Source organism: Callorhinus ursinus, unplaced genomic scaffold (assembly GCF_003265705.2).
Source record: "Callorhinus ursinus isolate GAN/ISIS: 27379988/994484 unplaced genomic scaffold, GSC_fseal_2.0 scaffold118, whole genome shotgun sequence".
Lineage (NCBI taxonomy): Eukaryota > Metazoa > Chordata > Mammalia > Carnivora > Otariidae > Callorhinus > Callorhinus ursinus.
Genome location: NW_027397180.1, coordinates 456860 through 469355, shown reverse-complemented (window position 1 = coordinate 469355; position 12496 = coordinate 456860). Strand labels below are relative to the sequence as shown.

Sequence of the window (12496 nt, the reverse complement as noted above, 5' to 3'; positions counted from 1 at the left end):
CTGGTCCAGGGTCCCCCCTACTTCCTGGTCCAAGCCCCCCCTCTTCCCGGTCCAAGCCCCCCCTCTTCCTGGTCCAAGGCTGCCCCTTCCTCCCTCCTCAGCCAATCTTAGCCCTGTTGTCCTACGGTCTGGGACAGTGGCCAAGAACCAGGAAGGTCATTTAAAAAACGTATTTCCTCAGTTCTAAGCGTGAATCAAAGCTGACCCAGGGTGAAAACGCTCCTGAGCTGGGTGCTGGTCTGGAGTGCAGCTAACCAGTCTGGACTCTCCCAGGATCCATCTGAATTGGCCGTCCGAGGCTTTCCTGCAGGAGCTCACTAAGTGTGTCTGTGTCTTATCTTCTCCCTCCTAATCCAGTTCCTTGTTTTGGGGGCCAGGATGACAGTTTCCTTCCCACAGAGTTTTCCCACCCAAGTGCTGCCAGACAGCACCCAGGCCTTGTCCTTGCCTGGCCTGTGTTGGCCACTGGCATCTCCATTTCCCTGACATAGCTCCAGGGCTCCTGTGTCCCCCCAGACTGTGAGCTTCCCAGGATTGGAGAGGGCTCCCCTCACCGTGGGTGAGCCCAGGACAGGTGTGGGGCAGTCCCTGGCTCTGTCTAACTGCTCTGGGTGTCAGAAGCTGGGCTGTGCCTCAGGTTCCCCATCTGCCCAGGGACTCTGGAGGTGCTCCTTGGGGACTGGCCTCACCTGGACGTGGTACTGGGAGGTCTCATGCATGATGATGTTGGAGTTGGAGTACTTCTTCCTCTGTTCTGAGCAGGGAGTCACCAGTCACTCACCCCAGAGGGCAGGACCCACAGCCCCTGGTACAGGTGGGACTGGACTCCCAGGTTGGGCCACAGGAAGGGCCGAATGGAGGTGAGGGGGCTGCCGCCAGAAAGGACTCGAGAGTGTGAAGTGTGAGGGCCCTTCTGGGCAGACGGAAAACCTCCCTCTGCCCCCAGATGGCCCCTAGAAAAGGACCCCCTGCTAGGGGTCTGTCCTGGGGTGGGTGCAGGAGGCTCAGCAGTTCCTCCCTGGGAGGCCCCTTGCCCACCATTCTGGGAAGTGGTCCAAGCCTTGGCCTCCCCCAACTCCAAGAGCTGCCAGCTAACATCTCTCGGTCCCTCCCTGGGGCTCCTAGCTTTCCAGACAGGGCGCCAAGTCCAAAAGCACAAAAGAGCCTCTGGGGGGAGAGGCAGAGCTGGGCGAGGTGGGGCTGGCCAGGCCCCGCCCCCTGCCCCCCAGCAGACACCTGGCTCTCCAGCCAGTCTGAGCCCCACCCCTTGGGCTATCTGGTTGCAGTGAAGAGCACAGCCGAATCAATATTGATGGTCCCTGAATTATTAGTAAAGGCCTCTCTCCTTACGGTGAGGGAGGGGGGGACCTGAGCAGCTGTTGCTTAATGAGGGTCCAGGGGCCTCCTTTGGGCACCAAGGGCTGACCTGCATCTCCCTAGTGGGGGCCTGGCACAGCCTGGGGGAGGGGAGTGGGCGAGACCCCACAGCCCATCCTCAAGCCTCACTCACCAAACAGGTCCTTGGCACTCATCTTGGCCACACCGTCAGACCGGCCCAGGCTGCCACTGCAGGGGAGGGGCTGGTAAGGGCGAGGCCCACACCGCACCCCTCCCTGGGGACTGCTCAGTGGATGGGGGGTGGGGACTCACTTGGCAGCACCTGGGCAGCAGCTCACAGACCCCAGCTGGCTCATGGCGTCCTTGGTGGTGGCTGGTGATGGAAGGGCAACCTTGTGGCCTGAGTCCAGGGCCTAGTGCCCGGCCCACACCTGAGTGGAGAGGGCAGCCAAGCTGACACCTCCCTGGGGTCTGGCCGGTGGCTTCACTGCTCCCAGGGCAGGACTTGATCTCCTCTTCCACCCACCCCAGATCCAGAGGCTGCAGCCCTGGTGTCCTGGCCAGGTTCCCCAGGGAGCTTGGGCAGCGTGTCCTCAGGGAGTAGAGTCCTGCCTCCTGGACACAGCAGGACCTCCCGGCCCAGGTCCCAGCTGGCAGGCATGGGCCTCTATCTCACCCCAGACCCTTGGTCTTCCACAGGGAGCCCGAGGGGGGCCAGTAGAGGAGTCCCACTCTCAAGGCTGTCTGGGTGGGCCTGCAAGGACAGTGTCCTGAGGGCTCTGAGAGGGGACCTAGGAGAGGAACCCCCTTCCAAGCAGAGGGAACACATGTTCAAAGGCCCTGAGTCAGGTGGGAGCCAATACCAGAGGAAGGCAGCACAGGATGAGACTGGGCCCTGGATGCGGTCGGGTGGGTGTGTGGCCTTGGGGACCCAGAGCCCAGAACAAAGTCTAGACGGAGCACACCCTCAGGGGGGTGAGCAGAGCCTGGCCCCCCTGGGTCAGACTGACATGTCCTGTGGGGTCTGTGCCCCCTGGGGACCTCTGACAAGGCTGTCCCTCTGTATTTGGGGTTGGCCGGAGTGGGTGGTCCATAGGCCAGGCGTACTGGTATCTAGGGGCAGGGAGCACCCCAGGACTTTCTGGTTTGACCAGGTCCTACCTACAAAGAGGGTTTCCAGGAGGTGTGAGGGGCCAGGGGGCTTCAGGCACCCCCTCCCATGTGCCACGGAGGGTCCTGGCTCTCTCAGGATGGGGGGGAGTAGGGGCTTGGTCAGATTCCTCTGACCATCTGTCCATGGAGAATGTCTGGAATGCTCATGACCTCAGCGAGGGAGCCAAGTGTTTGCTTAATGGGATTCCTGGGGGCTGAGCCAAGGGCACTGGGCACGTGTGTCTGGGCACACACAAACCTGGGCAAAACCCAGGCCCCCAGGCACACACAGACACTCACAGGTTGGGACACACGGCCCACCTCCTTGGGGTGCCTAGGCTAGGAACCCATGACCTTCAACTCCCTGGAGCAGGGTGGGGGGCCCAGCAGGGCCAGCCAGAAAGGTGAGTCCAGGTGCTGGCATCTGGGTTGGGGAGCAGCTGGGGGAGGGGCCACCACAGACCTGCTCCAGTCAGCTGACTGGGGCAGGGGAGCTGTGTGGGCCCAAGGGGTTGGGAGCAGCTTGGGGCCCAGATTGCACTTTGGTTTTACTGCGGCCATTTTCCGGGTGCAAAGGGAGGGCTGAGGTTGGTGCCTGGTTGGGCAGTGGTGGAGGCCCCAGCAGGGCAGGGAGGGTGGAGGGACCAGCTCCAAGTTCAAATTCCAGCTCACAGCCAAGTGACCTTGGGGAGGAGTCAGCTTAAGCCCCAGAGGGAGCTGGGTGGAGTTCTGGAATGGGGGAACCCCTCAGGGCCCTGGCTCTGCCCAGGTCTGGGAGCTGCCTGCTGGGGAGGGCCCAACCTGGTTGGTAAGGAGGGATAAGCCTGGGAAGCTTGGGTGGGGAAGGGGTGGGCTCAAGGTGCGCTGGGAAGGCGGGCACAGGGGATCCAACAGACTGGGCAGGGTGGAATGCTGAGCCACTGAGGCCCCGTTCTAGGCAGGCCCCAGGAGAGGCCTGGGCCCCCCCCAGGGCGGGGGCTGGGGGAAGCAGTACAGAGGTGGAGAAGGAGAGGCACCCCCAGCTGGGCCCTGGCTCTCCGAACTGCTACTGCTGGGGCTGACTACCCCTGGAGTGGGGGTAGAGGTGGTCTGTGGGTGCTCCTCAGAAGCACTGCAAGCCCGCCTACCCTCCTCCCCAGCCACCAGGGACACCTTCATACGCAGGGGCAGCCCCAGGTCAGCCTGACCCAGGGAGGAGGAACCTGGGGGAGCCTCAGGTCCAGCGCCCACAGGCCCCCTGCCACCCAGCATGCAGGCTCCTCCTCCCTGAAACTCCCACACCCCTTGACCCAGAACCTGACCCTAGCCTGATGCTTCTCTGGCCCTGGATTCCCTCCTGGCTCAGACACCCAGGAAGTGCCTCCTGCGCCAGCCCACAGGGAGCCATTGGCCACAAAGGAGGCCCCAGCCTGTCCTGTGGAAGGGGGTTTAGGGCCTTCGAGGGGCAGGGAGAGAACCCCCTTCCCACCTCCTTCGCTGGAGGAAGGGGTTCCCTCCACCGAGCCCCAGGGCGGGGAGGGGGCCGGCTGACTCAGGTGCCACTGCCTTTAAAACGTCCCTGCCCACCGGCACCGCCCCAGGACCAGGCAGACTAGGCCACAGCCGGACCAAGTTCCTGGCCACGGGTTCGGCGCAGCCCTATCGCACCCCGTTGCCTTCGGCGCCCAGGCCCGGCCCACGGACTCCTGCCAGAGCCCCCAGTCGCACGGCCACCTGGGGAAACTGAGGCCGAGCCAGACCGCCGTCCGCAGGGATTCTGGCAGGTCTGAGTGGGCTAGGTGGGGACCCGTGGGGGCGCTCACCTGCTCCTCGTGGCCCCGTGCCTGCGCCGCCCGTGGGTCCCCTTGTCCGCGCGTCCGTCCGCTTGTCTGTCCGCTCCTCGCCTGGGCGGCCCGGGCTCGGCAGCGGGAGGGACGCGCGGCTGGGCCGGGCCGGGGCGGGGCCGCGCGGAGGAACCTGAGCGGCAGGTTAGAGACCCGGGAGCCGGCGGGCGCGGGGCGGGGCGGGGGGACGAGGACGCCCCGCCCCTCCGACTCGGCCCCGCCCCCTGGGGCTCCCTGCGGACGGTCCCCAACGCCCGCCCCATGGGCCCCCTGGCCCCGCAGACCCCACCCCCCCGGAGCTGGGGTGCCCGTGGACGGGTAGGCGGATCGGGAGCCCCTCACCCGTGGGGACGTGCCTGGCGACCACGCAGGGCGAGGTTCTAAGATCTTCCCGAGGCAGGTCTCGCTGCACTCCAGCAGCCGCCAGGTATCCCCTGCCGGGTATGTCCCAGCCTCAGCTGCCGCAGCAGAGGGGCCTATCCTGGGCGCCAGGCCCCGGGGCAGAACCCCCTCCTCTACGGCTGGCCCCTCTGGTCTGGGGGAGTGAGGTGTCAGGCGTCAGTCTGTGAGTGGGTGTCAAAGGTATGATCCGAGGCCAGAGACCCTGCGGCCCTGTGCTCCGAGCTCCCCGGGCAGGAGAGGGCTCTCTCCTCCACAATCCAGGAGATCCTACAGTCTGTTTTTAAAAAGATTTTATTTATTTGACAGAGAGGGAACACAAGCGGGGGGAGCGGCAGAGGGAGAAGCAGACTCCCCACCAAGCAGGGAGCCCGATGCGGGGCTCCATCCCAGGACCCTGGGATCAGGACCTGAGCCGAAGGCAGACGATTAACTGACTGAGCCACCCAGGCGCCACGATCCTACAGTCTTTTTGTGCAGCCCCAGTCCAGCATGGGCACCCCCTGAGGGATGGGGGTGTCTGATGGGAGGGTGAGGATGCCTGTGGCCTAGGCTGTTCACTACTAGGGCACAGAACAGGTGTGGGAAGGGGACTCCAGGCTGTGACCCCCTCCTTAGGCCCAGGCCCCACCCTCTGCCCCCAGCGTGGGGCCAGTATCCTTCCTCCTGAACTGACTCCCCCTGCCTCTGCCAGCTGGGTGAGGAGGAAGTAGAGAAGAGGCAGAGGGCAAGTCCAGGCAGTGGTGGGCACCCCAGGCACATGCAAGGACCCAAAGCCTCTGGCTATTGTTCCTGGGGTGGGGTGGGGGGTAGAAAATGGTGCATCAGGAGGCAGGGTTCCAAAGGCCGTTGGCCTGTTTACCTGGGGCTGACAAAGAACACTTCCTGGGGAACCCCCCTGGGGGAATGGCAGCACGCCCCCCCCACCCCAGCCCCCGCCCCCGTAGCGGGCCTCCCCACCTGCTGTCTGAAGCATCACAGGTGAGCTCTCAGAGGTGGTGCAGGAAGTGGCCCTCCTCTCAGGCCCAGCCCTGCCCCTGAGCCCTGGCAAGCCCTGGCTTCCTGGTTCTCTCTCCTACTCTGCTGAGCATCCAGAGAAGGCACAGGCCTGCCCTCATCCTTCCTGGAGACTGAGCCTGGGCAGGCAGGAAGTGGGAAGCACGCACCGAAGGGAGCAGCAGAGGTGGGTGCTATTGCACTTCTGAAATTAAAGTGATTGTCACCAGACCAGGAGGCACAGCAGGGAGCCTCTGGAGCTACCTGGAGCTGTGGTGTCCTCTGTGGACAGGTGACTGCCACCTGTGTGGCCAGAGCGATGTGGGTGTCAGGGCTGGGCCTACATCCTTGGGCAGGAGGTCCTGAACCTTTAAGGCCACAAGTGTCACGCGGCCAGGGTCTGCGGGGGAGCTGGCTGTTTCCACAGAGAGCAAGTGCACCCGTCCCATCCTTCCCAAGTCCCCTGGGGAGTGCCCTGGCGTCAGAGGCAGGAAGCTCCGCTGAACACAGAGCAGCAGGTAAGCACGAGGGCGCCTACACGCGGCCTCAGGGCCCCAGGTGTGCACCGGACCAGAGCCAAAGCCAGCGGGGCGGGGCGGGGGGGAGCGCTCCTGCCCCCAGCTGCCCCTGAGGACAGGTGGGGGAGGGTGCTGCTGCTGCCCTCGCTGAAGCCGGTCCCTGGGAAGCGCTCCAGGACGGGCCCCAAGCCCAGCTCTGCTGCCTTTCGGGGAAGCACCGCTCCCTGGGTGTCTGGGTGAGGCCTGGGTGGGCTGTGCTCCTGTCTATCCAGAAAGAACCCTGGAAGAGGTAGGTGGCCTTAGGAGAAATTGAGGGAGGTATAAACGTTTATTTCAACAATATGGCAAAGAGAAAATACCTGGATATTCAAACATGTTATTCCAAACGTGGACAGGGTGTGATACAGACAAATGAAGGCAAGTTACTAGAGAACATGAACTCAGAGTCCTTCCAGGAGCGCTTACGTTCTGTGACTACGTCTAACACAGTGCAAACGTTCCGGACGGTTTCCTGATGGAGGCCTGGACATCGGAGCCCTGAAGCCCCAGCCCGGGGCAGTGGCAGGCTGTTCTCCGTCACTCTCCCATCCTCTGCCTCCCTCCCCTCAGTGCTTCAGACCACCTCCCCACAGGAGCCCCAAGGGGAAAGGGGCCACCTCTGCAAAGACCCCCCAAACACCAGAGCTTGCTGGCTCCTTCACATTTTTCTTTCTGTTGCAAAGCAGAGCTGACTGCTGTCCAGGACTTGGCCTGCCATGAGCTGTGGGTCCCTGGCTCCCCACGCCACCCTGTAGCTCCAGGTGGACCAGTGTGGAAAGCACAGAATGCCAGCAATTATGTGAGAGGTGCACAGCACCACGAGGAAACATGCACCGTCCTCACCTGCCCCCCTCAGTGATCAAGCAGGTCGGCACACCCCAGAGGGAGCCAGCCAGACATGGCCGAACTCCCAGGAGGTGGCTTCTGTCCAGAGCTGTCCCACCCTGGGCAGGGCGGGGGGGGGGGGGGGGGGGGGGGGAAGCCGGGCACCGCCTGCCTAGCTGACAAAGGCAGCAATGGCCACCAGCTGTAGAATGGCCTCCAGGCCATGGAGTGCCAGGAGTGTGGCACTGAGGATGGAGTCTGCCCGCAGCACCAGGGTCTGCCAGAGCAGGAAGTAGGTGGACAACAGGGCGCCCCCCGCGGTGAGGGCCAGGCTGATGGCCAGCGGCACCTCGGCCTCCGTCAGGTTGCCCTTGGTGCCTGGAGAGCAGAACAGTCAGGTGAGTGGGCGCTGGGCTCCGGGATACCTACTCTGACCCGTGTGCCCCCAGGAGGGCTGCGAGGAGGCAGGGAGGCCGAGAGCCAGCTCATCACCAGCGCAGCCCTCTGGACGCGGGGCTGAGGACTTTCGGTAAAAGGTCCTGTTGTGGTCAGCACATCACTCATGAAACGTCAGAAAGCAAAGTGTGACAAGGGGTGTGTTTTCCCTAGTGAGGGTAAAAACCAATCACGGGAGAATGTTTGAATCTTAGCCTCTGGATCAGTTGTGGGGACGGGAGACGGAATTTCCTTTTCTAAAAACAATCCCAGTTGCATTCTGATACCTTTTCCTAATTCCAAGTGGACTGAGGAGGTTTTGTTTAAAATTTCCAAAAATATTTTACTCTGGGCTGACGCCAGTTCTGGAAAACGTCATGCACACTTGTAAAAAACCGAACCAAACCTAAATATTTTAGATAAATGGGTCAGTCGCAGGAAACGTTGCTCCCTGGCTGCTGTAGCTGACCCAGGTGCCCAGCACCGTCCGCCTCCCTCCCAGGTGCATGGGCTCGTCTGTGACAGCAGATACTGATGGCCCCGCATGCCCAGTAGGATGGCCGAGGAGACTCGCTCCTGACCCCTGAAGAGTCCTGCGGCAATGCTGACAAGGGCATGCGCCTGTTTCCTCACTGCTGATTGGGCGTCACTGGCACGCGTGTGCAGGCAGAATGTGCTGACGTGCAAGGGGCCTGAGAGCACCAGCTGTCATCGGCTCTACCAGCTATTCTAATGGAGGAGATGTTCAACCCATGTACGACCCCACTGTAGAACACGGATGTGCTGGCACGTGCATGCCTGTGACTTGGCAGGAGGCAGGCTGGAAGCCTGCACCCTGTGTGCTGAGCACTGGCTGGGCTGGGCTGGGCTAGAGGGCAAAGCTCATGCTGTTGTGGACGGAACAGGGGGCTGCCTGAGGCACTTGAACGGCCCTGGAGCTGGACTGAGGCAGCTCGGGGAGCCCTCCAACTCCTCCAGGCTCCGCTGCCCTGTTGGGGCCTCCACAGAACACTCCAGATCCTTCTCCAGACTGCTGAGGCCAACGGAAGGGGAAGGAAGGAGGTGAGGTGAATATTTTGGGGCTCCAGTCAACTGGCTAAGCTGGGTTCTGATCTCAGTGCTGTCTGTCCCCGTGCAGCTTCTGCAGGATAGCGTCTCTCCCAAGGATGCTGCCAGTGCCAGTGTCGTCTCTTGAATTAAGCTTCTGAATAAACTAATTAATACTTAATGACATCGTAAGGGGAGGCTTGCAAAGCAAGTGGCTAAGCTGTTGACATCAAAAGTGTCTCTAAGAACCACGTTATAAAGGGATGAGCATTTAGAGGTTCCCAGCATGTAAGCTAGTAATTCTGTGATCCTACCTACTATGTGGTCTTCAGTCAACTCACCAAGATATAACCGAGTCACTTCCAGAATCCCCATCAGAAGCAGCAGAGTCAGGTCGAGGACCAGGTAAGGGTGAGGATAACTGAAAACCTGACCTGGAGAACAGCGGGCAACAGAGAACTCCAGTTATGGGGGTGGGGTGGTGCAGCAAGGACACCTCCCATGTGCCTTTGCATTTAAGACTCACTTTTATATGTAATCATCAGGAGTGTAGCTAGGAAATACAGGGCGTAATATGCCCCACTCAGGCAGAACAGCACTTGCAGAGAGATGGACGAGAGCTGGCCAGCGGTTAAGGACCGGTGGGCCTAGAGACGGGCCCTACCCGTGCATCCACCCTAGGGGGCACGCCTTGCCAGGTCTTCAGAGGTGCACCTGTGGGTAGCCATGGGGGACCTGGCCACTGGCTCCCTGCCTGGGGCGGCTTCCACCCATACTCCACTGGTGTCACAGGAAATGCCCTAGCCTGGAACAGGAGGGCAGGCAGGATGGCCTTGGAACACCAGGCTTCCTTGGGGGCAGGGTTACCCTGACTGTGGCCCAGGTTACTAGATAGAAAAAAATGAGATTTTTTTTTTCATTTTCTTCAAAGAAAATATATTCTCTTTTTTTGTGCAGTTAAATGTCTACTTAACTTTCCTGAGCACTGTACACTTCTTGTTTGTTTATGGTAAAATGAGTCTGTAAGTATTCAAAGTGAGGGGTCTTCACTCTCTTGCTCCAGGTGGGCCTGGTGGGAGGCAGGCAGCCACCCACTCAAGGTGCAGGGCCAAGAAGGAAGGTGACGGAGCCAGCACGCCCCACTGAAGTTCTATCAACTCTAAATTGTTAGTGAATGTCCCTCCCACTTACAAGTGGAATTTCTACTCAGAACTTATAGAAAGGGTGCGCACGGGAGTTTAAAGGAACAAAAAGCAGGAACTCAGAGCTGCCTTCATGTATCCAGCAAACTAGCCCAAAAGTGCCATCCTGTGGAGGCCTGGGCCTGAGGCCAGCTGAGGGACAGGGCAGAAGGATACCACCGCGGAGGAAGCTCTCCCTGGAAAACAAAGCATATCAGTCAGTGAGGCCCCAGGTCCAACCTGGGTGCTTACCTGGGCCATTTCCAACACCGACAGAGGATCCCGGCTTCATTCTTTCCCCCCGTATTTACAGAAAGAAGCCACCTTTATCTGGGCCTGCAGCTAGGTCCCTTTCTATCACCTCTGCATTTGTCCCTCCGAGGAGGATCTGCCATCTGCTTTTCAGAACCCGAGGCTGGGAGAGTGTGTACTCGGGAGCTCAGCGGTGGAGAGGAAGCAAGGCCTCCATCCACGGCTGAGGTCAGGTCAGCCAGGACAGGCAGATTTCTGCTCCACCGACAGGAGAGAAGGCCCTGGGCACCAGAGGACAGCAGCTTTTCTCATCCTCTGTGCTTTCTGCATTTACCACAGGGATGTAATTAGAGGAGAACCTTTTCTGATTCGGGGTACAAATCTTTTTTTTTTTTTTGTAATTGATGATAGACACTTGCTTTCCTCTAGAATTTTATACATTGCCCCAAATCTCACTCAAACAATAATTTCCTACAGCAGCAATCCAATTTCTTCCAATGGTGTGTCTCTTGGACCTTCTCCTACCCATAACAGGCACACGTCTCCCCTCATCTTAAGATGACAGCCTCTCTCCCTGTGAAATGGTCTTCAGAATCTGAGGTTTTGAGTTTGAAGTATCTTTTTTTTTTTAAAGATTTTTTATTTAGTTGAGAGAGAGAGAGAATGAGAGATAGAGAGCACGAGAGGGAAGAGGGTCAGAGGGAGAAGCAAACTCCCCGCTGAGCAGGGAGCCCGATGTGGGACTCGATCCGGGGACTCCAGGATCATGACCTGAGCCGAAGGCAGTCGCTTAACCAACTGAGCCACCCAGGTGCCCTAGTTTGAAGTATCTTTGACTAATCCTTTGATTGAACGTGTCCTGGGGCAGATTTCCTGTTTCAAGAGGCTCAGAGTAGTGGCACATTTGTGATGTGTAGAAACATCAGTAATAACTTAGAATTTGGCAAACAGACCCTACAGAAGAAGACGTGAGCTATATTGCCAAGCAGCAAGCAGGACAGTGATGTGAACCAGTCTGTCTGGTCTTCTCTCCAGTTTCCGCCCCCCCCCCCAAGGGGGCAGGAGAGGCACTCTCAGCCTTGCTAAGGTTTGTGGGGGACATCAAAGCAGATTCGGGCCTTCTGTGGAGTCTCGCTTGGGCAGGGGTCTTAAATGGGTTAGCACGGGGAATCAGTAACAGAGATTCAGACTCAGCGTCCAGGAGAGGCAGCTCGTGCAGGGAGCATGAAGCCAAGCAGGATCCTTTATAAACTTCCATCACATTACAGGCAGTGCGCTCTTGAAACCCGATCTGTTCTTTTCCAGGACGTAGCTAAACTAGGCTGCCTAGATGCTTGCCATTATTTGGCTGAATTTCACGTTAATTGGGGTTTTCCTCCTTTTTGATTCTTCTCTTGAAGGTTGGCTTCAGACACTTCAAGTCTATTTGCCGGCCAACCACTATCATGGATCAGAACTGTGGGGGCTCAGGAAAAATATGTTGTATAAAAACTTTACATGAAATGGGGCTTAAATAATTAACATTAAAGGTGGCTACAATCAGATTGGCTATTCTATGGATTTTAGACCTCCAGGAGTTCATTCTAAGTACAGCCCTGGCTTTTAGGCCCTAGCATTTTTTGTCAATGAGTTACTGTAACAACAACGAGGCCATCGACAGGTGTTTAAGAAGTTCACGTGGGAGTGGAGAGAACAAATGATCCCCCTGAGGTGACACACAAGGTGTGCACAGAGGTCCTGTTCTGGTGTGAACTTCCTTTCACCGACTGAAGACGCACCGCATTGCCAGGGGCCTTCCACAAAGGTCTGGCGATTTGGGGCCCTCGGGAGGGCTCTGAATAAAACACAGACAGACAACACGGACCTCTGCTCGCTGCCGCAGCTCCCTCCCTCCTCTCTGCTCTCCAGCCGGTGGTTTCGGTGCAGGAGGGAGGCTGGAAAAGTGGGCTTTTGTGTCCAGAGCGGGTGCTAAACTAGACAAAGGTAATTCGGAGCCCAGAGGAACACAGCCACCTCCCACCCGTGCACTTTCTTTTCTACAGAAGTGTTCACACAAGAGCTGTCAGGTTTGCTGAGAGCTCAGTACTGTAAACGACACGGTGACGGCAGGGGCCCTGGTGGCGCGGGCGGGGCCTGCCCCAGCAGGAGCAATGCCCCCAGGCTGGTGAGAGCCTCCGTGGCCCAACGTCAGGGACATCCGTGTGACTGAGGCACACCCGGGCTGCGCCCAGCTTTGGAGCAGGGGCTTGCCACGGGGCCCTGCACTCTGTCCTGGACACGAAGCTGCTGGCGACTGCGACAGCGTGCCCCCAGGGCCGTGACACGCTCTTGCCCTGCCCTCCAGGCACACGGGCCCCCTCGCTCTCCGGGGCGTGCAGCTGCTGCAGCCGGCCACGGTCCACGGCCACACTCGGGGCCCAGCGCCCGGGGCCCACGGCAGCTTGCATGCGGCGCTCCAGGGCCGGCGGCGGGAGATGGAGTCCCCCCCCCC

General features: G+C 59.7%; 2 protein-coding genes across 6 annotated transcripts in view; both read right to left on the bottom strand.

The window, feature by feature from the left end:
• EPS8L2 (EPS8 signaling adaptor L2) overlaps positions 1 to 4465 on the bottom strand; it is a 16308-nt gene extending 11843 nt beyond the window's left edge. For 2 of the 5 annotated variants that reach the window (XM_025861981.2, XM_073889790.1), the window contains exons 1-4: positions 4293 to 4418; positions 1651 to 1769; positions 1511 to 1566; positions 690 to 754 (exon numbers count right to left, since the gene is read on the bottom strand). In XM_025861981.2, the coding sequence (XP_025717766.1) occupies positions 690 to 754; positions 1511 to 1566; positions 1651 to 1694 (165 nt within the window). In that variant the 5' untranslated portion in view covers positions 1695 to 1769; positions 4293 to 4418. Of the gene's footprint in view, positions 1 to 689; positions 755 to 1510; positions 1567 to 1650; positions 1770 to 4292 lie in introns of those variants that run through there. The other 3 variants (XM_073889789.1, XM_073889792.1, XM_073889791.1) reach the window with 3 other exon arrangements.
• Positions 4466 to 6535: 2070 nt separating this feature from the next.
• TMEM80 (transmembrane protein 80) overlaps positions 6536 to 12496 on the bottom strand; it is a 6543-nt gene continuing 582 nt past the window's right edge. Inside the window, exons 2-5 of the mRNA XM_025862053.2 lie at positions 9931 to 9950; positions 9099 to 9192; positions 8914 to 9006; positions 6536 to 7468 (exon numbers count right to left, since the gene is read on the bottom strand). Of these exons, the coding sequence (XP_025717838.2) occupies positions 7263 to 7468; positions 8914 to 9006; positions 9099 to 9192; positions 9931 to 9950 (413 nt within the window). The 3' untranslated portion in view covers positions 6536 to 7262. The remainder of the gene's footprint in view (positions 7469 to 8913; positions 9007 to 9098; positions 9193 to 9930; positions 9951 to 12496) is intronic.